This window comes from Vulpes vulpes, chromosome 8 (assembly GCF_048418805.1).
Source record: "Vulpes vulpes isolate BD-2025 chromosome 8, VulVul3, whole genome shotgun sequence".
NCBI classification, from domain to species: Eukaryota; Metazoa; Chordata; class Mammalia; order Carnivora; family Canidae; genus Vulpes; species Vulpes vulpes.
The window spans coordinates 44,626,291-44,651,978 of record NC_132787.1 but is presented as its reverse complement, the minus strand read 5'-3'; the positions used below and the strand labels follow the sequence as shown (position 1 = coordinate 44,651,978).

Below are 25,688 nucleotides of genomic sequence, written 5' to 3'. Positions count from 1 at the left end.
ACCCGGGTCTGTCTCTATAGCCTGCACTCTCACTTGGTCCTCTGGGTAGAGAAAATGGCTCCTGAGCTGCACCACCTCACAGACCTAATGCTAGAGCTGAGGTAGGGATGCAGGTGAATACCAGCTCCGGCACAGGCCTAGTTACTCAGGCCCAGGCCCTCACCTTGCCAGTGTCTCCACAGCAGCTTGGGGAGGAACGGGGACACGTGGGGACCGGGCTGCAGGGTGATGCCATGATGGAAGCCCTGCCAAAGCCCATGGTGGGGAACTGTGTCTGCCCGTTTTGACGTAGGTCGGTTCTGAGAGGGATGGGACAGTAGAGGGCAAACCATTCACTGCAGCCCGTCTGCTTCTCCCACTGATGACAAAGATGACATTTTAAAATCCATTTTATTTAAAACCGTGCTGCGTGGACGTTCTGTGCGAGCCATGCTGCAGTGGGAGGGGCGGGGCCGGGAGTGGCCTTGACTTGGCCCAGACCATCACTTAGACCCCCAGCAGCCATCCTCAATTTGAAAAGATTTGTTTGGCTTCAGACCAGGTACTGACTCAGGGCTTTCATGGTCCCCTTGAACTTCTGAGCCTCCTTTTCCCCAAAATCAGTGCAAGAACTAAGTTATTTAACTCAGAATTAACAAAAAACTAAATCCTCAAACCACAAGTATGTAGAGTTTGAGTGTGAAGTAAAAATGTAAAATGTAGAACAGCCCTTCTATCTTTACTACGTGTTAAGGACCTACAGTTAATACAAACCACCCATGAACTATTTTTGTTGGTGACAAGCAGGTAGCTGGAGGCTTCTGAGGCTCCCAGGGAGCTGTGGGCCCAAAGAAAGTGAACGCAGATACCACGAAGGGCTGTGGGACCGGACCCAGCTCGCTTGTTAGGGTGAGAGTGTTTCTTCAGAGGCTGAGGTAGCACTACGAGGACAAAGTAGGAATGGGCCATCCTGCTCGACCCTCTGAGTAGAACAGGCTCTAGCAGCAAGGGGCCTGAGCTCCCGCCACCTCTACTCAAAACACTTTAAGATCCGCTCCCCAATACCAATGAAGTAGACCCCTTGGGCAATCCCGAAGAGAGGGGCGATTACGAGGGCCCTGCAGCCTGCTCCCTTCATGAAGGCAGATGGTCCCTCCTGAATCCAAAGTTTCCTGTGGAGAGAAGAGGCCTGTTAGCCGATTGGCCAGAGCGCACAGTGAACAGTATTGTGATACGCTCCCCTCTGACATTTGCATGTCTCCCATGGAAGAGATGTCAGTTTGCACAGCAAGAGCATGCTCCCAGACGTGAGAAGCCTTGTCCCATCCGTCATATGTGCAGTTTGGTTACTAAGCAGCTGTGTCCAGGCCATGGGAAGTCAGGGGGTTCCAGATGGACTCTGGGAGAAAGATGCTGTAGGGATGTGAAGGAAGAGAAGCTCCCAGTACATCCTGTTTCTGTTGAGAGGTGAGTGGAAGGAACGGATTTCAAGGAAATCCAGAGCTCAGTGTGGTGGGGTGGAGGGGACCAGGGGACCGTTCCCACCTCAGCCTCCAAAGAGCTGCTGCGGTGCTCACCTGGCGCAGTTGGTGATCCCACTGTAGGTGTCCTCTCCTAGGCCTTTTTTCAGTGTTTGGATTCGAGTTTTCAAAACTAAAACAAAAGTTAAAAAAAGAGGTGAATGTTTCCAACATGAAGTTATTGCCTGTTAGAGCCAGTATCCACAGAACCAAATCCCGAGGCGGGATCTGCTGCTGTGTGGCCTGTGATAGAAGGTCTTCCTCTTTTTGGGCCTCATTCATAAAACGAATCAGAAATGACACAATCCTTCAGGTCACTCAGGCTGCAGAAGGGGCCGCTGGGTGTGATAGATGAGCTGGGTGTAGCACTAAAGTAGGGGCTGCGGGCTCTGCTCAGGCCCCTCCACCACCACCTTTAGCCTCAGGGGTAAGAGAGAGAGCGAGGGTCCCCTGGGCCCCTGTGTCTGGGGGACCCTTGGTGAGCCTCTGCCAGTGGCCACAGGTGGTGACCCACAAGGGTTTTGTGGTTGGAGCTTAGTATGTATCCCAGACAGCTGTCCAGTGACCTCATCTGTGACGTGTTGACCCTGGAAGCCCTCCATCTCCGATGCACTTACCATCCAGAGGCGTTACTGCAACAGCAGCTACAGAACCTGCAACGCAGCCTGACATAAAGGAATGAGCAAAGGAAGCCTTCCCAGTCCTCTCGTTGAAACCAAGGTTGTTCAGATTTGCAAACAGTGGGAAGTAGATGATGGAGAAGGGAATGTCTCTGCAGGAGAGGAAGAGGGCACCCTGAGCCTGCTGCTGCGGGGCGCCCCACAAGGCCCCTAAGTGCCAGGGCCTGGCTGATGGTCACATAAGCCTGCATTTACTGCTCCTTCCCTGGCCCTGTGATGGTGTAGAGCGGCAGACGGCAGGCAGTGGCCTAAGGGGACTGCTGGGGCTGCCCCTGCCTCCGCACCCCCAGCACCTGCAGGGCCCCAGGTGCAGAGACTGGGGGCACACTGTGAGGACGGGTGGGCTAAGGTGGGAGCCAGCGGGTTGAGCCAGTGACTGGTGACAAGCTATATAAGCTAAGTGTTGGGAGCAGGGAGCGGGCAGGAAGGTGAAATTCATTTATCTACTGACCAGGTGATGGGAGAAAACTAGCACCTGGCCTGGGACACTCCTGATCCACTTTAATGATTTTGGCCAGATAGCAAAGTCAAACGAGGGGTCTCTGCGCTCATTCATTCATAAATGGTCAAAGTCCTCTTTAGGCAGAGCATCCTTAGGTGCCTCTGGGCCACAGAACATCAGTGCTCCTATGGTCTGGCTGTGGGAGGAGGGGCCTCCAGGTGGTCTCCCAGGTGCCTGTCCTCACAGTTCTGCCCAGTTCTGGACCAAAGAGGAAGCACGGAGGTCATTTGCTCTCTGGGGTTTGAGTGTTGTAGGAAGGATGCGAGGACAGAAGGGGCAGCAGGGCCCTGCCCTCTGTGCCCTGTCCTCGGTCCCCAGGGCCCTTCCATGTCCCACGTTCAGGAGGAAAGCCTCACCTGAGGAGAGTGGCACCCAGACCCTTGTAAAGACCAGCCAGGCCCTGGGTGCAGAGTAGCTCCCAGGCAATAAGGGTGGCAGACAGGCGCTTGTGGGTGGAAGCCGAACCTGCAGTGTAGGACCTGGAGGAGGAAGGTGCTGAGGCCGAGCCCTGACAAACTGCTGAAAGGGAGAGGACAGAGCCCATCACAACCCGGGCCCCAGCAGGCCTGCACAGCACTTCCCCGGGAGTGTGCCTCCCGCCTCCCAGCCCTGCGGCTCAGAGGTGACACTGACACCCCTCCTAGATTTCTGAGGATCGTCCTAATTTTATCTTTAAGTCATCTCTACACCTAACATGGGGCTCAAACTTAGGATCCCAAGATCCAGAGTCACGTACTCCACCCACTGAGCCAGCCAGGTGCCCCAGATTGTCTTCATTTTAGAACATTTGTTTTTAGCTCTAAGGCGATGTTTTTAAGATTGGTGTCTTCTGGTCTGTCATGGGGCACTTCCCAAGGCCCGTGCAGCCCCCATAATAGGGAACTAGAGCAACACCCGCTCCAGCCGCCAGTTTCTTATCCTCTTGTTAGAGCTGTGTTCTTGATCTGGCTTCCATGTCTAAACCACCTCTGAGCCTACTCACATAGCTTCGTCTGCTGGCACTTGGGGCATCGCAGCCCTACTTTTGCCTACTGAATAAAGTGTGCCTCCTGCCTCCCAGCCCATTTATGGGCAGCCGTTTATGTATTTTGTATTTTGTATCATTTTGTAGAACCTGAGTTTTCATTTTAGTTGAATAATTCAGAACCCATGACTTAATATGTTCAACACCTAAGAAATATTTCAAGTACAGCATTTCTGCTGTGGGTGAGTCCCATCAATGACCGCAGGTTTCAATGCACGGAAATTGTGTGAATATAATTCTCACCACTTTGAGAAGCTTTGTCTAGACTCTAAGCCCTTGCTCAAAGGAAGTGATTTCATGTCCCCGTTGTGTGTGGTAGCCAGCAGGGCAATAGCTCACGCTGAGCAGCTGGTGATGGCAATAGCGTCCTAGCAACAGTGAGCCGGGTCGTTCACCAGTGAACGCTGTTCTCCCCATCACTTGCTCTAGATGGACGTCATTCATCCATTCACTCATAGCCCATCTTTCTCTTCTTTTTACATGATTTAGGAATACTAACACTTAACCCCAGTCAAAAAACAAAATGTTTCAGAGCTTTTACTCTTTGTGTATCACAACACAGGAGCTTCCCAGGGCCCAAGCCTTATTCTTGCTGCAGTTAGATGTACTTCAGGTGATTCTGACCCAAACCTAGAAAGCTGGTTGAGTTCTAACATGACGTGAGTGCAATCGTGGGCTGGAGGACCTGGCCAGGTGCTGCCTTAGGCACACCACACGTTGGCTTATTTAATGTAGGTACTGCAATTACCTCCAAAGAGAAGCCCCCATCCCACGTCATGGGGCTCGCCTCCCTTCTGCTAGGCTGCTCCCCGTGGTTCTTAATACATGCTTTGGTTCCTATAGCATTCTGTATTTGAGAGGACCAGGGCCAGGATTTAGGAAAGGAACAAAAAATTCTCTTCCAGAGAAAACAAAAAGAACAGAAATGGTTCTCCTGTCCTTTATTATTCCTTCCCTCTACAGGCCAGCCTTCCAGAGCATAATATGGTATCCACTGAAGTGTTTGTGAGCAGGCTGTTGGCACCTCAAACCTAAAGGTCACCATGATGTGATAGAGGTATTGGGGTGTTTTCTGTCCCTGTGGATCAAGTTTCTCATTTCTGCTATTTGTTCTAGAACTGGGAGTGTTGAAATCTAGAATAGTATCCATAAAATAAAAAGACTTATAGGGGCATCAGGCTGGCTCAGTTGGAGTATGCAACTCTTGATCTCAGGGTTGTGAGTCTGAGCCCCACATTGGGTGTACAGATTGGTTTTAAAATTTTTCAAATCTTTTTTTTTTTTCAAATCTTGAAAAAAAAAAAAGACTCCTACTGACTGGAAAGCTGACTAAATCACAGTTTAGAAATGAGTGCAGCCTCGGTGTCCATCGAAAGATGAATGGATAAAGAAGATGTGGTCTATGTATACAATGGAATATTACTCAGCCATTAGAAACGAGAAATACCCACCATTGGCTTCAACGTGGATGGAACTGGAGGGTATTATGCTGAGTGAAGTAAGTCAATCGGAGAAGGACAAACAGTGTATATTCTCATTCATTTGGGGAATATAAATAATAGTGAAAGGGAATAGAAGGGAAGGAAGAAGAAATGGGTAGGAAATATCAGAAAGGGAGACAGACATAAAGACTCCTAACTCTGGGAAATGAACTAGGGGTGGTGGAGGGGGAGGAGGGCGGGGGGTGGGGGTGAATGGGTGACGGGAACTGAGGGGGACACTTGACGGGATGAGCACTGGGTGTTATTCTGTACGTTGGTAAATTGAACACCAATAAAACATTAATTAAAAAATATAAAAAATAAATAAAGAAAAAAGATTAAAAAAAGAAATGAGTGCAGAATGTAGAGAAATGTATTGTGATCACAACCCTTTGTTAATCCCATGTGAAGTCAGGATCAGCCTCACCCAAGCGCCCAGCATCCTGCAGCTGAATCTTGAGCATTTCCATGGGACAGGTAACCACCACCTGGCACATTCCAGCTCCACATCCAGCCAGCATCTCCATCTTCAGATTCCGCTGCAGCCTGTGGGACCATGAGTTAGGCTCCTTCAGTGACAGGCCAGCCCTGCCACCCTACCCTGGCCCACCCACCAAAGTCCCAAGGTGGTTAGGACCTCTTTTTTTTTTTTTTGGTTAGGACCTTCTGTGCATGGTGTTTAGCCTCATTCAGATTGGCTGTTGCTCACCCGGTGGGGTGAGTCATCACCTGGTGCTTAGATTCAGCCTCCTTAAAACATGAAACTGAATTTAAAGCAGGCTGCCAGGGAGGTAGCACCTTCATCAAGGTTAAAACTACCTATTGCAGGGATTGGATTGTCCCTGACCCCTTGAACAGTATCTCAAGGGCAACGGGGGGAGGGGGGGGACAGAACATTCTAGAAAGTGTGTGGGGTTGATTTCTAAAAACCCCACATATGGGCAGTCCGGGTGGCTTAGTGGTTTGGCGCCGCCTTTGGCCCAAGGCCTGATCCTGGGGATCCTGGATCAAGTCCCATGTTGGGCTCCCTGCATGGGGCCTGCTTCTCCCTCTGCCTGTGTCTCTGCCTCTCTCTCTCTCTCTCTCTCTCTCTCATGAATAAATACATTAAAAAAAAAAACCCACATAGAAACAGACACACAGAGTAAGGGAACAGAATTGGAAACCCAGAAATAGAGACATTCAACTAATAGGTGATGAGGGAGCTGAGAACACTGAGTGGACAAATGACAGTCTTCTCGATAAATTGTGCTGAGAAATCATTGACCTGGAAGAGAGTGAAAGTAGACCCCCCAGCTTAGACAACTCACAAAAATGAACTCAAATGGATTAGAGACTTAAATGTAAGGCCTGAAACCATAAAACTCCTAGAAGAAAACATGGGGGTAGCTCTTTAACATGGGTCACCTAAAGCACAAGAACACGAGCGAAGAGACAAGCGCGGCCACTTCAAACTGAAAAGCTCCTGCAGAGCAAAGGAAAGCACCAACAGAATGAAATGGCAGCCTGTGTGGGGGGAAGGCCTTGTACATCACACGTCTGACAAGAGCTTGATACCCAATAGATAAAGAACTCGTACAACTCAATAGTAAAAACAAAACTCACCACAAATAATCCAATTTAAAAACAGGCAAAGGACCAAAAAGATATTTTCCAGTGAAGATATTCCAATGACCAACAGATACGTGAAATATGCTCAATATCACCAACCATCAGGGAAATGCACATCCACACCACAGTGAGATAGCACCTCACACCTGTCAGAATGGCTGGTATTGGGACACCTGGGTGGCTCAGCAGTTGAGCGTCTGCCTTCGGCTCAGGACATGATCCCGGAGTCCCAGAATTGAGTCTTGTATTGAGGTCCCCATGGGAAGCCTGCTTCTCCCTCTGCCTATGTCTTTGTCTCTCTCTCTCTCTCTGTCTCTGTCTGTCTCTCATGGACAAATAAATAAATCTTAAAAAAAAAAAAAAAAAGAATGGCTGGTATCAAAATGACACAATAAGGTGCCTCGGTGGTGCAGTCAGTTAAGCAGTGGACCCTTGGTTTCAGCTCAGGTCATGATGTCAGGGTCCTGCATTCAAGCCCAGCACTGGGCATCATGCTCAGTGGGGAGTCCACTGGAGATTCTTTCTCTTTCTCTTATTCTCTTTGTCTCTCCTCACCACCCCACCACTGTCTCTCTCACAAATAAACACTTTTTTTTTTTTTTAAGGATGATAAATGCTGGCAAGGCTGTCACGAAAGGGGAAGCCTGTGCACTGTTGGTGGAAAAGTAAATTGGTGAAGCCACTATGGGGAACAGTAGGGAGTTTCCTCAAAAAATTAAAAACAGAACTCCCCTACAATCCAGCAATTCCATTTACTCAGTGTGCATCCAAAGGAGATGGAATCGGTGAGCTATCTGCACCCCCACATTCACTACACCATTGTTCACAACAGCCAAAACTCGAAGACAGCCTGTGTGTTGATGGGCAGTTGGATGGATACAGAAAACGTGTATATACACCATACAATATTACTCGGCCATAAAGCAGAAGGAAATCCTGCCATTTGAGACATGGATGGACTTTGAGGGCATTATGCTAAGAGAAATAAGTCAGAGAAAAACAAATAGTGATCTCACTGACATGCAGAATCCAGAAAAAATCAAAGTCACAGAAAAAGAGATGAGATTTGTGGTTATCAAGCCCTTCCTGGGACAGGAATTAGGGGAAGGTGCTCTGTAGGCACAAAGTTCCAGTTATAAGGTAAGCACTGGGATGGAATGCGGCATGATGACAATGGGTCACACTGCTCTGCACTACATTTGATAGTTGCCAAGAGAACAGATCCTAAAGGTTCTCATCTCAAGGAAAAAACAACTCTTCGGGTAACTGCATGAAGTGATGGATGTTAACTAAACTCGTCGTGGTAAATTGTGTACCAAGTCATTATACGATGCATAACTATGCACTGTATGAACTTACACAGTGTTGTACTGCAGGGATATCTCAATAAAAAATGAAAGAAGCATGTTCATCAGCTAGTTGATGAATGTACGTCTAGTCTATAATGGTCTGTCTGTCACGTAGAACTTTCACATTATAGCAGCTCATTCTCTCCTTTCACTTCCCACTTGCCAAAACGTACACTAACCTTCCACCATTTGTGTGCACATATTCATATACATACAGACAGGTAAATGGCACAGTCCTCCCCCTGTCCTGTCCCCCACAGTGTGTGGGATTTCCACCCCACGGCCCCCGCCTGGACATACTCATCCTCCATTAGCAGCTGCCGAAAGAAATCATTGGCTGCCAGCTTGATAGCCTTCTCTGGAGTGACCAAGGTTAAGTTCACTGCAGCCCCTGGAAGGAGAAAACGAGGACGGGTTAAGGCCATCTCAAAGGTAACACTTCTTGGGTTACCTGGCTAGTGGAGGTAAAGTGGAGCCTGTAACTCAGTGGAGCCTGTAACTCTTGATTTCAGGGTTGTGAGTTCGAGCCCCATGTTTGGTGTAGAGTTTACTTAAAGATAAATTACTTAAAATTCACAATTCTTTGAGTCTGCCACTCATGTAGACAACCTATTCTCAGACCTAGCCAGGCAGGTTTCTGGGAGTAATTGGGGTCTAGTCAGGGAGGGATGTTGAGGAGGGCTCTTTGGCCTATTTTATAGAAATATGGAAGGCTTTTTCATCTTCCTACTTTCTCTCCTCCCTCCACATTTTCTCTTCTTAGGCCTGTGTTTCCTTTATGGGCTCATTGCTGCAGTTATTAGGAAGTTCTTTTTGTCCTTGTGCATCTTGCCCATCTCCCACAGTAAGTGAACAGTTCCCAAATCAGGCCCCAATAATCGGGTCTGAGGGGACGGGGGGGCCAGTCTCCATTCCTCTGTGCTTTACTAGCCAGTCCCACTGGCAGTTTTTGAGCCACAGCAGTTTTTATTTCATTCTATTTCTCAGGGGCACTAGAATTTCAGCTCCTTCTTAACTGAAGGAACTTTGCACCCATCTTCAAGCCCTAATCATGGCTATTTATACGGCCTGGACAGGGCCACTGCAGGGGGCTCAGATAGCACTGGCTAGTGTCAGGGAAGAGCCACCCAGTAACTCCCTGTAAGGAGCTCAAAACCCTTTCCATCTCTTCCCTGTCAGCCTCTTCCTCTTCTGCTTTCAGGGGCTGATACCCTGACAACCCTGAAGGGGTGCGGGGGGCGGGGAGGGGGGCGCAGAAGACCACTTGCTTCCAGCATGACTCAGTGAGACAGTAACAGTACCAGAATGGAAACCGGGGCTTGATGCTGCCCCAGAACCTCACCATAACTTCCTCTGTCTCCACCAAGGAACAAGAGGGCTTGTGAAAAGCTCATGTCGCTTTGGATCACCTGGTAGCCCAGGCCCCACCCCAGGAGCTCCCTGGGCAAAAGAAATACCATTTCCCAATGTTCTATAAGCCAGGGTACCATGGGCTGTACCCTCTTTTCTCATCTGGCCCAAGCAGGCCTCCCCCCCAGGACACATGATAAGCCCACCTCGGTACATGCCCAAGAAGCCCTCTGCCCTGGCAGTTTTCATCAGGCAGTCTATCCTAGAAGCAGAGGGCAGAAAAGGAAGTCAGTGGTGAGCAGTGGCTGTTGCATCAGCCCCCCCACCCCAACCTGGTGCCCTAACCCTGCTGGGCACACCCCCACCCCACTCCACCCCACAATGTCTGCACTCCTAGATAGAGACTGGAAGGGATGAGGCCCCACATCCCTCCCCAGGGCCCCCCTCTCCCTGTGCACCCCAGTCCCCTCCTCAGTACATACATTCCTTTGTAGATGTCTTTTCCATGCTGGTTCTGCAGCCGAGTCTTGGCCAAGTCGATGGGGAACACACAGGTCACCCCAACAAGCCCTGCCACACCTCCATTGATGAGTTTTGCTGTGACACTAGGCGGCGAGGAGGAGGGTGCCACAGAATGACTGAGGAATGAGAGACGCAGGGGTTTGGAGGGAGGCTGACTGCAGAAGGCGGCACCCAGCCAGGTGGGTGGGAGTGGGGAGGGGGGCAAGGAACAGGAAGAGCAGCCCCTCCTGGGGCTTCAGCTCCACAGTAGAGACCCCCACCGAAGGCAGCACCTCCTAAGGCCAGCCTGGGGCTCCCTCCCCCTACCCCGGGACCAGTTACAGAGACAGGTGAGGGCCTGGGGCCTGGGGTGTTTAGCCTGGCCTGGGGGCGGGGGGGCATTGCACTCACCAGGGTTGAGGCATCTTGTCCTAACTCTCCCCAGGGAATACATCCTTAGGCTAGGATGCCGAAAAGGCTTTTGGGAAGGAGGCCCAGAGTGCCAACTCTGTCCCCTGGGGCCCTGCCAGGTGCAGGCAGTCCTCAGCTCTCCTCAGAGCTTCCACCAAGGGCCTGTTGTCTGGCGGGTCCCTACCTTCAGAGCCACATGTGGAGAAGGTTTCCACCAGGCTGCTACCTTATTTCAGGCTGAAGTTCAAGCAGGACAGAATTTGAATCCGGCTACGCTGTTCACTTAAACAAGTTACCTCTCTTCTCTGGCCCTTTGTTTTTCCCCTCTGTAAAACTGGCCTCAAAGGATTTTGTGAGGATTAAGAAGTTAATGCACGTGGTAAATGGTAGCTCTTATCTATAATAAGAGAACACACATTTTTGTCAGTGAGGGCTTGTAGTTGTCCCAAGATCACCGGGCTAAAGTGCTGAGATGGCCTGACTCCAGCAAAAGTAAAATAAAGCCGCGCTTTGCACGACGTGAGCCCCCGGCCTGGAGGGCCTGGAGGAAGACTGAAGACAGAAGTTCAAGCCTCCTCAGTAACATTTTCTTATCTTTTCAAGCCAGGGGCAGATTGTGAGCAAAATATTTGCGGGTAGATTACCTGGAGATAGTAAGAACAGATAATAGAGCCTCTCACACCTGAACAAGCAAGCAACTTTGCGCAAACAGAGGTGTGACTGGAATTTTGTGACCTGAGAAGATGCAGTTCAAACAATTAGAAATTTTACGTGTATATTCTGTTTACTAGGGGAAACTGAGTCTGGCTTGCTTCTCACCTGGACTCAGGAGTCTGGAGGAGCAGGCGACTGCTGCGCCGTCACCACAGACACTCGGCCCGGAGCGGCCCTGGCCAGTTTACCTCAAGTCCTGAGTGGACATTCTCAGCCCGGGCGGCTGCGGTCTGGGACGCGGCGGCGCTGCTGTGTCCTGGGCTCGGCGGCGCAGAGGCGACAGGGCCCGCGGGGGCTGGGGGTGTCACAGCTATGAAACAAAGATTTTAAGAAAAGTTGCTATGGACTAACCTTCCACCATTGTGTGCACATATTCATACACATGAACCACATACAGGAACCCCTCTCACGGGGCCCGGAACTGTGATAAAGCCCTTGAAATGTTCCGAGGTCACTTTTTGGCTCTTAAAATGTGTTTTCCAGACTTGCTATGATCTTGTACAAAGACTAGACTGCTTTAAGTCTCCGGCCTTCTTTATAATTGACACATAAGGAAAGCACCACGGAGTGTCAAAAAGTCAAAGCTATATTATTATTATTATTATTATTATTATTATTATTATTATTATCACGGCTTCTGGGGAGGAGTCCTGGTTGCCGGGGCAGTGTCCGGAGAGCTCTCCTGCTGTTCCCACGGGCTGGCTCGGGCTCTGAGATGCCTCTGCCCTCCAGGCTCCCTTCAAGCTGCTTTAGGGTCCCCCTCCACTTCCAGGCTCCTCATTGGTCCCTGAGGCTGCCAGTAATTTTCTGTTGTCTGCCACTATTTTGTTTGGGGGAAGAAAAGAGAGAGACCAATCTTTCTCTTGGTATGTATTGATCCATTCAGAAAAAAATTGACTGAGCGCCAGGCACTGACTGTTCCAGGTCTGGGGATACAGCAGTGACCCAAAGAGTACAATCCTAGTTCTTAAGGGCTTAGATTCTACAGGAGGAGAGAGACAATAAATGAAATAAGTGAATCCTAGGGAAATTCTTCTTATTATTTTTAAAGATTTTATTTATTTGAGAGAGAAAGAGAGAGAGAGAGAGAGAGAGAGAAACAGACACACAGGCAGAGGGAGAAGCAGGCTCCATGCAGGGAGCCTGACGTGGGATTCAATCTGGGGACCCCAGGATCACACCCTGGGCCAAAGGCAGGTGCTAAACCTCTGAGCCACCCAGGGATCCTGGGGAGAGTGGTTTAATTATGGATGTATGTTGAAGACAGGCCAACAGGATTGCCCAATGAGATACTCAAGGAGTAGTTGTTGGTCTGAGAAACTGAAAGAATGGTTTTATGGACCTAGAACATGTAAAACTTGGATCTGTTGGAGAAATAGGAAGCTGGTTTGTAGAGAAAGAAGCAGAAAACTGAAGCAAGCACATCTGGAAGAAAAACAGAAGATGGAGAAAGTCTGCTGCTGTTTAAAATCCCAGGTTCCAGTGACAGAACGGAATCTTTGGATTCAGTGACAGTCAACTGTCCTGTCAATCAACTGGGTCATTATTGCTGAACTTGCTAGAATGTGTATCTGATACACCCACCCAAAGGGGCTTAATTATCCCCAAACTAGCAAAGGGATGGAGGATTTGCAAATTACAGAATCCCTAAAGCATGGATTCAGCAGAGAGAGAGCAGGGCCCAGGCTGGGGGGCTAGGGGCTTGTGCCATGCTACCAGTCATCTCTGGAGGCTCCAGCCCTGTCCTCCAAGAGCTGGAGCTTTAGGAAACTTGGGGTCAGGAAATTAAAATTTGCCCCCTGTTCTTTGAAACACTTGTGGTTAGGAGAGAAAGATTTATTGTGATTCCAGGTGGCCACCTTAAAAATGAATAGGAAACAAATAAAATCCTTTAAAAAAAAAGGGGGTGGGGTTCCTGGGTGGCTCAGTGGGTGAGCATCTGCCTTCGGCCCAGGGTGTGATCCTGGAGTCCCGGGATGGAGTCCCGCATTGGGCTCCCTACACAGAACCTGCTTCTCCCTCTGCCTGTGTCTCTGCCTCTCTGTGTCTCTCATGAATAAATAAATAAAATCCTTAAAAAAAAAAAAAAAAAGGAAACAACAGCACAAGTATGAAACCCTGTCAGTCTGAAATCAGAGATTCAAATAATTGAGAATCTTGCAGCCATATTCCCTGCTTTTTCTAGAACTAAATTACTAGTTTATAAATTGTGGTTCACTGGTTTTGGAACAGGGGTATTTAAGAGAAGCCGGAGAAATTAGGGACACCCCAGTCGCTGGGTCATTAGCACTTGCATGAGGCAAGTGTGATAATGGGATGTGATAATCTCTCCAACCTTCAAGGGCATTCACCTGTTGCCATGTCATGTACTTGGCATTGCAGGTTTCCACCTTTACCCCCTACCCCAAGACTGGGCCAGGCCACTGGAAGTCCCAGGCCCAGCAGTTCCCTTGAACAGACTTAATATTCAAAGACCATGCCGACAAGACAACATTTCTGGCACCGGTGAATGCCTTAGCAACTGGAGTCAACAAAGAGGAAACTGACAATCAGCCAGTGAAGGTTTTAAAGGGGTTGTCACCATAAAATCCCACACTTGGCATCAGGGTCCAGATTTGCTGAATCCCTAAATGACAGCCCAAGTGTCACTCTACAAATGCTCGTGGAGTGCCTACTGTGTGCCTGCAGTTCCAGGCAGCAGGGATATAGTTGAGAGCAAAACCAAGGTCCCCATTTTCTCAGAGTCTAGGTTCTCCTGGCTCTAGCCCTGATAGAAGGCTTGCAGAGTGATACAGCACGCCCTCCTCACCATGGTTCTTTCCATGTGGGACCTGAAGGGTCCCTGGCCAGGGAAATTCTTCCAGCAAGCCAGGCCCTGAGGCAGCCATTTGCCTGACCAAGGAGGTCCCCACTTTGCCAAAGAATTTAGTATACAGATGGACACTCACTAAATTATCTCTTTTATTTTTTTTTTAAGATTTTTATTTATCTATTTTGAGAGAGAGAACACAAGCAGTGGAGAGGCAGAGGGAGAAGCAGACTCCTCACCGAGTAGGGAGCCTGATGTGGGCCTCGATCCCAGGACCCCAGAATCATGACTCGAGCCGAAGGCAGATGCTTCACCAACTGAGCTACCCAGGCACCCCATATCTCTCCTTTTTTAAAAGGTTATTTATTTTTTAGTGATCTCTATATTCAATGTAGGACTCGAAATCAGGACCCCAAGGTCAAGAGTTGTGGGCTCCTCTGACTGAGTCAGCCAGGTGCCCCTAAATTATTTAGTCTTATCACTTAAGGAGTGTTCTAGGACTACTGAACAATAATATTTCTTTTTTTTCTAAATAGAATTTAGAAAAATAGAGTATTTGGGAGTACTGTGGTAGTAATACTAATTCTTTAAGCACTGATACACAGAATTATGAGGATCTGCACCTGGAACTCTTTGGGACCAAGGAGGGTAAGGGCTGAATATATAAAAAAGCAAAAAAAAAAAAAAAAAAAAAAAAAAAAAAAACCACAAAAAAACCCACAACTTTATCTGGATAACAGAGGCTCCCTGTCATTGCCTCTGGATGCAATATCTGGTCATGACATTGAGTTATCACATTGGGAAGATACATGCATTTATAACTTGACATGTGATTATTGAACCATATTAGAAAGAAGAAACTTAGGGCTGCCTGGCTGACTCAGTCGGTAAAGCACTCAATTCTTGATCTTGGAGCTGTTGAGTTCAAGTCCTATGTTGGTGGTGGAGGTTACATTGAGAAAAATTTTTAAAAAGGAGGAAATTTGGATGTATAGGAAATGCTGTGTTTGCATGTCCTCAGGCATCAAAGGGTGGTATGCAGTGGTACAACTGTTGGATCTCTTCACTATCCCATTTCCAGGAGCCACCCCCGTCTCCCTCACCACTCACCTGGTGGGGACTGCCATATTTTTTTTAATAAAGATTTTATTTATTTATTTATTCATGAGAGACACAGAGAGAAGCAGAGACACAGGTTGAGGGAGAAGCAGGCTCCATGCGGGGAGCCTGACGTGGGACTGGAGGATCACACCCTGAACCTAAGGCAGATGTTAAACCTCTGAGCCACCCAGGCGTCCTTGGGAGAGAACTTTTTAAAGAAAAAAGAACCTGGACTTGGCGACTGTGGAGCTGGTGGAGGCCTCAAACCTGAGGCGCTGAGGAACCGAAATTTTCGGAAAGGGAGCTGCCCAGAGGACGGAGAGGCTCTGGCAGAGAAGCCAAGACTCTGGGAAGTCAGGGGGGAGGCACCCCTCGCTTGGCAGGCAGGACACCATTTTGCCAGTGAGTGGACCAGGCTAGTTCTTGGACCCCTTAGATGACTATTTCCAGAAGCATCTCTGCCCTGAGTGCATGTGTGTATGTGTGTGTATACACAAGGGGTGGTGTGTCCTGTTCCCCACCCTACTGCAAGCTCTGTTTTGCAAACAAGAAGCTGGCTAAGGATGATCTTGGGCAAAGAGCCAGGAGCAGACAGGTCCTGGTGGGGTCGGGAGGGAGTCCACCTGGCAGTGCCCAGCTGGCCCACCTACCCTGTCTTGTCCAGATGCACTGTGCCTAATGGCAAAACTGTCACCCATCCTAGGAGATAGCCAATTAACAGATGCTTGGGTAGTGATTGGTTTTGTTGCTGTTGTTGTTGTTAATAATGAACCATTATTCTACTTCTTAAAATATTGAAAGTACTAGAAAAAAATTAGAAAATTTGGAAAGCACAGAAAACGATTTCTTTTTAAAGATCTTACCTATTGGGCAGCCCGGGTGGCTCAGAGGTTTAGCGCCGCCTTCAGCCCAGGGTGTGATCCTGGAGACCCGGGATCGAGTCCCACATTGGGCTCCCTGCATGGAGCCTGTTTCTCACTCTGCCTGCCTCTGCCTCTTTCTCTCTCTCTCTCTCTGTGTCTCTCATGAATAAATAAATAAAATCTTTTTTTTTTAATCTTATTTATTTGACAGAGAGAGAGTGTAAGTAGGCAGAGTGGCAGGCAGAGGGAGAAGCAGGCTCACCACTGAGCAGGGAGCCCAATGCAGGGCCCGATCCCAGGACTCCGGGATCATGACCTGAGTGGAAAGCAGACACTTAACCAACTGAGCCACCCAGGCACCCATAGTAATTCAATTTTATTGTATTTTACAAAATTATTGGTCCATAATGGGCAGGGCTAAATAATAAATAAGTCCATCATGGGTAAATAAAAGCTATCCTAAGTCTCTTACAGGCAAACAAGCCGCTGCTTGATCTCATGGGCGTCACCTACAGTCTAGGGCACCTGACAGCCTCCTCACTCTGCCTCCCCTCAAATCCAAGCTTTACCAACATTGCCAAGTAAACAGAAGGGCAAGTCTGGGCCCAACTGCCGGTCTGCCACTTTCCCATCTAAAGGGCATTGCTAACTTCCCACCACTCTTAGGACAGATTCCCAACCCTTTGCCCTGGCCTGAACCCAACTTTCCTACTTGACCGTGTCTCCCAAATCACTCCCTCACCTACTCTCCCTGCCAGCCATAGAGAACTCTCGCTTCCTGGAACACATCACAGTCTCTTGTGTCCGAGGCTTGCACATGCTGTCCTGTTGCCTAGGACACTCTTTCCTCATCTCTACCTGAAGAATTACAAATTGTTTTTTGGGCTTCCTCCCCTAAGCCCTTCTTAAGCCTCTCAAATCTTGGCGATGAGTCCTCTTCTGTGATTCTACTTAATACCCAGATATAGCACATTCCACGTTGTATTATAGTGGTTTGTTTGCTGGACTCCACCCCCAATCAGAAGAAGTTACTGGAAGAGGCAAGACAGTCCCAGGGTTTTACCCCTGGAGTCTGGTGCAGAGACATCCAAAAGAGATGTTGGAATCAATGAACCACGAGGGTGATTACCCCCTTAATTTTGCTGTCAATCTTGTCATTCTCTTCAGCTGCCCTCATTTCTTCACACTGAGACACTCAGGGAAGAGGCCCATTCTCTCTTCACCTTCTCTAATTAGCAGGGCAGGTGGGAGTTCTTCAGGGCTGAGCCCCCTTACACTAGCAGTGCCTGGGATATCCTATTATCAGGGAGTGGCCACTTCCTTCTGCCTACCTCCTTCCTACTGTGTGCAGCAAGTGAAATGAGACCCTTTCCCACTGGCTGCTTTGACCTCTTTCCCAACTGTTTGCTAGACGATCTTTCCTTACCAACTCTAAGCTTGATGCAGACAAGACACTTACCTGCTTTTAGTAAGGAACCTCTCGCCTTCTCTGGATGCCAAGACAGGCCAGATCACTGCTGAGTTGCAGGAAGGGTTGGTTTACAATCCTCTTTTGTTATGGGCCCTCTCTCTTCATGCCCACACAGCCCTTACACCTGGGGCAGGATGGGAGGGAAGGTGGTCACGAATCCATCCTCCTCTACGCCAGGTCCCCAGCCTCTCTCCCACCTCCCACACTGCAGACTGGATTTGAATGGAGCCTCCATGAGGCCACTGTGCAGCCTAGCCAAGCCCAGTCCTACCTCCTCAGGTGGCAAGCAGGTGGCTGTTTACTTGGTTGTGGTATGACTGGGACAAAAATTCAAGCTGCCAAGGCGTTGTTCAAAGCAGCCTGAGGGCGAGGGTGACAGGACATTCACCACCCACTCAGCGACCTGGAAGTCCAGGAGGAGGACAAACACTGGAAAATCAATGCAATGCAAACATGTCTGCCAGACTTTTGGGGCCAGAAGGTAACATCTGCTTCTCAGATTCACAGTCTCTTCCAGCTACAGGGATTGCCTGTTGCGGTGATTCTGTCTGTTGAGTGGGCTACCATGTGCTCTGCCATCGGGAGGCTACAGTGTGGATGGGGCACACTCATGGCACTCACAGATGTTCTGGCAGAGCTGTGAGCTCAGGGCTGCAGCAGAGGATCTCTTCCAGTTTATAGAGCTGGAAAGGGTTCAGGAAGTAGTCATGGGTTTTGGGCTTGAAGACTGAGGGCAGAGGTAGAATTGAACTCCAGCTTCTCTTTAGTGGCAATTGTGTAATTTGGGGGAAGGGACGAGGCAGTAGCGGGGAGATTAAAGCTGGTAACATGTTGGGTCCCAAAGGTAGAGGACTTTTTTCCCAGCCAAGAATTTGGAAGAGATGAAGAATTAGCACAGGACAGACTTTGATGTCAGAGACCCAGGTTCAAATTCCAGCTTCCAAGTTAATAGCTACCTCACTTTAGGCAAGTTATTTAAATGCCTTTCTTCATCAAAAGGGGGTTGAGGGGTACCTGGGTGGCTCAGTGGTTAAGTTTCTACCTTCGGCCCAGGTCATGATCCTGGAGTCCTGGGATCGAGTCCCACATCGGGCTCCCCACATGGAGCCTGCTTCTCCCTCTGCCTGTGTCTCTGCCCCCACCACCACAGTGTCTCTCATGAATAAATAGAATCTTAAAAAAAACAACAAAAAAAGGGGGATTGAAATATCCACCTCCTAGGACTGCCATGGGGCAGTAGAGCACAATGCCTGATAATGGGATTTGATGTAAGCCCGCTTTTGAACTGGTTTGAATTCCAGTTTACTATTTACTAGCTGAGTGACCTTAAGCAAATTACTTCTCTGGGCCTGTGTCCTCATCTATGAAATGAGACTCATACTTAGATGTAGAGCATTCAGTACATTTAGTACATTCAGTATTTCGTGTCTGGCACATAATCAGTGTTCGCTATGTGAGAACCTATCCTCTCCCTTTGGTGGGCAATGGAAAGCTGATCCACGATGTGGAGGAGGGGCCCACAGGGCACAGTTCAGGTTTATGGCAACACTAAGTGGTTTGGACAGGCTGAGAGATCACAGTAAGCCAGGCAAGAAATAAAATGAGAACCTGCATGCAGGGGGATGTGAGATTTCTGTGAAGAACCGATATGCTTGGCAGCCAGTTAAACATGCCAGGGACAAATATTGTCTGAAACATGGATCAGGGGATCCCTGGGTGGCTCAGTAGTTTGGCGCCTGCCTTCTGCCCAGGGCATGATCCTGGAGTCCCAGGATCGAGTCCCACATTGGCTCCCTGCATGGAGCCTGCTTCTCCCTCTGCCTGTGTCTCTACCTCTGTCTCTGTGTCTCTCATGAATAAATAAATAAAATCTTTTAAAAAACAATGAAACATGGATCAGCAGGAAAAGATGTATTATCACCCCAACTAGGAGCATCAGGAGTGGGTAAGTAAGGAGAGTAGAGGGAAGAAAGGTTTGGCTGGCTGTGGAGTTTCAAGTGGCAGTCACAAAACAGGAAGCAATGTGTACAAGAAAGAGTGCTATCACCTCACACCTGTGAGGGTGGTATTATCAAAAAACAGAAAACATGTGTGGGCAAGGTTGTGGAGAAACTGGAACTCTTGTGCATTGCTGCTGGGAACGTAAAATGGGGCAGTGGCTATGGAAATCGATATCGCAGTTCCTCAAAGAGTTAAAAAAATAGAATTACCATATGATCCAGCAATTCCATTTTTGGGTATATACCCAGAACTGAAAGCAGTGCCTACAACATATCTGCACACTCATGTCCATTGCAACATTATTCACAATAGCTAAAAAGTGAAACAATCCAAATGTCCTTTAATGGATGAATGGATAAACAAAATGTGGTATATACACACAATAGAATGTTCTTTAGCCTCCAAAGGAATAAAATTCTGCTACATGCCACAACATGGATGAACCTGGAAAACATGCTAAGTGAAATAAACCAGACAAAGAAGTACAGATGTGTGACTCCACTTACCTGAGGTACCTAGAATAGTTAAATTCATAGACTCAGAAAAGTGGTTACCAGGGGTTGGGGGAGAAAGGTGGTAGGGGAGTTAGTTTAATGGGTACAAAGCTTCACTATGAGATAAAAAACTTCTGGAGATGGATAGTAGTAACGGCTGCACAATGACATGAATGTACTTAATGCAACTGAAGTAACAGGTAGCAGAATTTTATTCCTTTTGGAGGCTAAAAAAATTCCATTCCCAAATAAATAAAATCTAAACAAACAAACAAAAAAAAACCCCACACCACCCCAAACTGAGTGGGGGCACCTGGGTGGCTCAGTTAAGCATCTGTCTTTGGCTGAGGTCATGATCCCAGGGTCCTGGGATCGAGCCCCACATCAGGTTCCCTGCTCGGTGGGGAGTCTGCTTCTCCTTCTCCGTCTCCCTCTGCTGTTCTCCCTGCTTGTGATCTTTCTCTAATAAATAAATAAAATCTTTACAAAAATGGTTAAAATGGTATGTATGTATTTTATCATGATAAAAAGGAAGAGAGAGATGAGCAATGAAGCTAGTATATTACATTTAAACATAAATGGATGACATTGGAGGGAAATGATGTGAAAAATAAGATGTAAGATGTAGAAAATAAAATTGCAAATCATTTTGGTAAAAATTTAAAACAGTGGCAAATAAAAATCATAGAACAATGGCCACAGGGCCACATGGCATCCATGTCCAGCAGAAACTTTGGAAAGGGTAACCAGAGCATGGCAAAAAGTCTGAATTGAAGATGTAGGTTGACTGCATAGAGGGGCAACTGAAGTTGCAGGTGAAGATAACAATCACCTAGAGAAGGTACATGAAGAGGAGAGGAGAGGAGGGGAAAGGAGGCGAGCACACCTACGGGAATTGAGAGCAGGTAACCACGAGGGCTGGCCCTGTGAGCACCCGTGAGAACCAGTTCTAAGTCAGGATTGATTCAACTATCAGTCAGAGGCCAGGCAGAGGATGCAAGGGCTGTGAAAGGGGTCTGGCAGAGGCTCTGTGGAAGTCATGAGTTCTAGAAAGGTGGGGAAGAAGCCACATTGCAGTAGAGAAAAAAATGCTAAAGTTTGGATGGGGCTCCTGGGTGGCTCAGTCAGAACACCATGCCACTCTTGATCTTGGGGTTGAATTTGAGCCCCATGTGCAAATATTATTAAAAATAAACTTAGGGGGTGCCTGGGTGGCTCAGTTAGTTAAGCCTTCAGCCTGGGTCATGATCCCAGGGTTCTGGGATGGAGCCTACATTGGGGCTCTGCTCAGCGGGGAGCCTGCTTCTCCTCTTCTCTTCTCCCTCTGCCTGTTGCTCTGCCTACTTGTGCTGTCAAATAAATAAATTCTTAAAAAAAAAAAAAACACCTTTAAAGTCTGGATGAAGAGAGATAAATATGTGATATTTAAATGAGGAAACTGGAACATTTACAGGTAGGGAAGAAAGGAGGAGAGACTAATTGATAGCATGTGATCAGCATGCACATAGGAGAGGCTGTAAATGCAAAGCACAAGGGAAAGTCACCTTTGGTGAGGGGACATTAAAAAAGTAAAAAAAATGAAGGTCTGGAAAAGCACAAAGTTAGAGGCCCATGCAAGGTGGTCTCCCTCTTTAAATAACAAGGTCAGGGGACAGCCAGAGTGGCTCAGTGGTTTAGTGCTGCCTTTGGCCTAGGGCCTGATCCTGGAGACTCCAGATCCGGCTCCCTGCATGGAACCTGCTTCTCCCTCTGCCCGTTTCTCTGCCTTTCTGTGTCTCTCATGAATAAGTAAATAAAATCTTAAAAACAAAACAAAAAACAAAAACAAAAACAAGGTCAGATCATTAGCATTGGAATACAAGGATGGGTTTAAGACCTTACTGCTTTCATTTTTTTTTTTTTTCTTAAGATTTTATTTGTTCATGGGAGACAGAGAGAGGCAGAGACACAGGCAGAGGGAAAAGCAGGCTCCATGCTGGAAGCCCGATGTGGGACTCGATCCCAGGACTCCAGAATCACACCCTGGTCCGAAGTCAGCGGCTAAACCCCTGAGCCACCCAGGGATCCCCCCTTACTGCTTTAAAGAGCAATGAGCCTGTTAAGCAAGCAGAACCTCAGGACCCAGCTCAGACCCAGTGAACCAGGATCTGATCTTAACAAGATTCTCCAGCTGTTAAAGTCTGCAAGCCACTGGTTTTAGAGAGTGGTTTACAATGTTGACTGTGCAATAGAATTACCAGGAAAGCTTTGTAAATCCTGATGCTCAGGCTGTACCCCAGACCAATGAAAAAGTCTCTGGGGTAGTGTTAAAGCATCTGATTTATTTTTATTTTTAAAGATTTTATTTATTCATTCATGAGAGAGAGAGAGAGAGAGTGAGAGAGAGAGAGAGGGGCAGAGACACAGGTAGAGGGAGAAGCAAGCTCCATGCAGGGAGCCCGACGTGGGACTCGATCCCAGGTCTCCAGGATCATACCCTGGGCTGAAGGTGGAGCTAAACCGCTGGGCCACCAGGGCTGCCCCATCTGATTTTTTTTTTTAAAGCCCAGGTGTCTTATTTTGTCTTGCTTCTTTTAAGATTTTAAGTAATCTCTACACCCAATGTAGGGCTTGAACTCACAACTCAAGAGATCAAGAGTTGAATACTCCACTGACTGAGCCAGCTGGGTGCCCCAAAGCCCAGATTTTTAAATCCTAAACGAGCAGCTTACTTTGGTAACCATTGGTTAGAGCACTGCAAAGCCAAACATAACTCACTAAAATTTGCTAAATAAGTCACAACAGCAGCTGTGGGAGAGGTCACAGGCAGTATACAAGATTTGCTGAACAGAAGGGAGGGTCTTGATGTGACTGGATGGCCACAATGGTTGGTTAAGTTTGGACTGCTCCTCCCCAAACACCCAACACGCAGAAGATGGGAGAAGATACAGAAACTTGGAGTGAGGTCTGATGGAGGAGCATGGGAGAAGAGGCAAGGTGTCTCAGAGGGCAGGACTGGGATGGGGCAAGGTGGGCAGCGAGGGACTTTCTCAATTTTGCAGCCATTCTTGGTCTGCAATCCTCCCCCAGGCTTGGATTAGAGAAACATCCTTCACCTTTATCCATGTTAACCAGCAGAGTGTAGGATGAGTTTTAGTTTATAAGAATGCAAGGATGTGCATCCAGTTTGAAAGAACAGCCTGCTCAGATGAGCTGTGGCCAACAGCATCTGTGTAAATGCCAGGGCCATTCCCATAGGTCAGTGTTCTCAAACTTCAGCTTGTATCACACCCACCAGGAAGGCTTATTACAACAGACTCCTGACACCTACATCGGTCTGCATCAGTAGGTCTGGCATCGGAGCCAGAATATGCATTTCTAACAAATTCCCTGGTGATACTGGTGGTCCAGAGACTACTCTCAGAACCAGCACAGTAGGTTATGTGACAAGAAGATAGTCGAGACTCAGACCATGGCCTCTCCCAAAGCACGCTCCAGTTTCTGCAGACCTATGCTGTCTCTAGGAAACATCCTCTCGGTACCACACTGGACAGGACGACTAGTGGTAGTTTGCTTTGTCTTCATCCCTAGAGTGTAGCCTAGTGGGAGCAGAACCAGGGGGAAAGGGGAAATAGGGACTCAAGCTGCATCAAGGACTCAGAAAAAAACAGGCAAAGAGATCACTGGATGGCAAGAGGCTGCAGATTGCAGGCCCAAATTGATGAGGGGCCAGGTCTGCACAGCCAGGTCTGTCCCAACCAAGGCTGACACACCCCACCTTCCTGCAGGGAGGGAATAAAAAAAAATAGCTTTCTACTACTTTACACATGTTCTTTCTAACACTTTAGTCAAATTTTTTTTTTCTTTTTTTTAGTCAAATCATTCTATATTGTTTTTCCTTACTATGAACTCTGAGCATTGGAAGCTATTTTTTCCTCTTTGCCACTATTAGTAATTAGGCAAAGTAACTAGGCAAACATTTAATACTTACTGAGAACTTGAGTCCGAGTTAGTCAGTCTTCATCTTTGTTCTTGGGGCACATACAGGCCAGGCTTCACTTGGACATCTTTGCCTTCCTACTGCAGACTCAATTCCTCCCCAGAGCAAAAACCTTGAATCCAATCCAAGGAACTGACTCCACTGCTTTAAAAAAATTCTATCTAGCGTTAGCTGGACAGAATAGAGCTACTCCTTGTCATTTGTTGTCCAGAACGGGGTTCAAATCCAAAACTGTAGAAGCAGGTAGTGCTTTTCCAAACCTGAAGACTTCTCAAGGGGATCTGAATTTCTATGCATGTCATGGAAGCGGAAAGGGGTTGGGATTCCAGCACATAATAGCCAAATCTGGGGGTTTTCCAGCTGCTTTCTTGGCTAGTACTTCACAGTCCATCTCACACTGAAGGTTTTGCTAAAACTGCCTAAGGAAACTAGGAATGAGCACTGGCAGCAGAGAGGGGACTGGAACAGATGCACAATTGTTCATTAAAAAAACCCCAGGGAAAAGCAGGAGGCCAGGGAAGCAGATCCGCAGGCTCATCTACAGAACATCCAATGAGGGAGGGGACGCTCAAGAGCTCGGTCTCATTCCCAGTTGGCCTAGAATCCAGCTGCACACCTCCCCCCGCCCCCCAGAGAAGGTCCAGTAGCATTTCTTCCAAAAGCAACCCTTGCGTAACAATTTAATGACACAGGCCATTCACCTCTCCAGGAAGATTACAGGCTGAAGGTCGACCTCCAAGAGTCCAACCCTGGGTTATTTTCTCAGTTCTGTTAAAACCTCTCAGAGAATGTTGATTTTATGGCAAAACTGAATCCCTAGAAGAGCTACTTGTTTATAAAATTAAGATCCCTTTCCTTCCCCAGTGACAGGAATTGGTTTAGAGACAGAAAACATTACTGTTTAATAAGAGAAGCACTTCGGATGTTTCCAAATGTCAAAGAGCAAAGTTCCAGAGTCTTGAGACTAATCCCCGTTGACAATTTGTGACTTCCTTCCTTTTCCCTAAATCTTGCCCTGCCAGCTTTCTTTTCATGCTCCAGTTTGAAGCAAGCGGCTCACCGAGTAGGGGGATTGTTGTGTAAGCTGTTACCCAGGGGGCTTAACAAGTGTTAATGTCAAATTAATAGTTCCAAAAATAGAAGTGGATTAACACTGTCCACTGTACCAAGTTTTGGAACACAACTGATCTGTGGAAGATACTTTGTTTTGGTTCCAAGGAGATAAATCTGGGAACGCCCTAAAGGGCACTCAGCTAAGAACTAAGTTCCTATAACAAAATTAGCTGAAATAGTAAAAAAAATTTGTTTTTTGTTTAGTGAGGAATTCATGTCACAATAGGAGTGGTTGCAGCTGGGAATCCAGAAGTCAGAAATCAATTTTTTCATACATTTTAAGGATGTGATACTAGTATGCACTGGGAATAGAGCTGATGCGGACCATGCTGGTGTCACAACTGCCAGGACAATCAAGGAAGCCAGGCCAGAGCAGAGTCCACCGGCCCTTGCCCCACCAGCACAAAAGGAGACATTGAAACACCATCTTACCAGTATCCTGTCAAATCTGGGGTTTACTAATGATTTTAATTTAAAATTGATTCAAAAAAATTTTTACTTCAAATATTATATGGAAATGCAACTACTGAACTAGAACATGTGACTGACATTTTTTAGAAAAAATGTTTTTTAAGATTTTATTTATTCATGAGAGAGAGAGAGGCAGAGACACAGGCAGAGGGAGAGAAGCAGGCTCCATGCAGGGAGCCTGACGTGGGACTCGATCCCGGGGGTCTCCAGTATCACATCCTGGGCTGAAGGTGGCGCTAAACCGCTGAGCCACTCGGGCTGCCC

At 47.7% G+C, this 25,688-nt stretch overlaps 1 protein-coding gene across 9 annotated transcripts; it reads right to left on the bottom strand.

The window, feature by feature from the left end:
• Positions 1-371: 371 nt before the first annotated feature.
• SLC25A18 (solute carrier family 25 member 18) lies at positions 372-24,715 on the bottom strand. Of its 9 annotated transcripts, none has more exons than XM_025995505.2 (12): positions 23,832-24,394; positions 17,638-17,769; positions 17,355-17,490; positions 11,311-11,432; positions 9,979-10,134; positions 9,703-9,758; positions 8,447-8,537; positions 5,614-5,732; positions 3,038-3,200; positions 2,117-2,271; positions 1,557-1,632; positions 372-1,151 (listed from the first exon to the last, which is right to left on the bottom strand). In XM_025995505.2, exons 4-12 carry the CDS (start codon positions 11,328-11,330, stop codon positions 1,010-1,012), a joined length of 978 nt encoding a protein of 325 aa, XP_025851290.1. In that variant the 5' UTR covers positions 11,331-11,432; positions 17,355-17,490; positions 17,638-17,769; positions 23,832-24,394; the 3' UTR covers positions 372-1,009. The 9 variants fall into 9 exon arrangements, with proteins under 9 accessions (XP_025851290.1, XP_072622475.1, XP_072622478.1 ...); XM_072766374.1 differs by having other exon boundaries at positions 3,038-3,197; positions 23,832-24,382; XM_072766377.1 differs by having other exon boundaries at positions 9,979-11,143; positions 11,228-11,432; positions 23,832-24,336.
• Between the last annotated feature and the right edge of the window lie 973 nt (positions 24,716-25,688).

Coding starts and splice junctions, on each gene's coding strand:
- SLC25A18 (XM_025995504.2), bottom strand. CDS start 11,330: ATGTCCACTCAGGACTTGAG. Junction 9,759..9,978: donor AAAGACATCTACAAAGGAAT/GTATGTACTGAG, acceptor CTCTGCTTCTAG/GATAGACTGCCTGATGAAAA. Junction 3,201..5,613: donor GCAGGATGCTGGGCGCTTGG/GTGAGGCTGATC, acceptor TCTCCCTTTCAG/CAGTTTGTCAGGGCTCGGCC.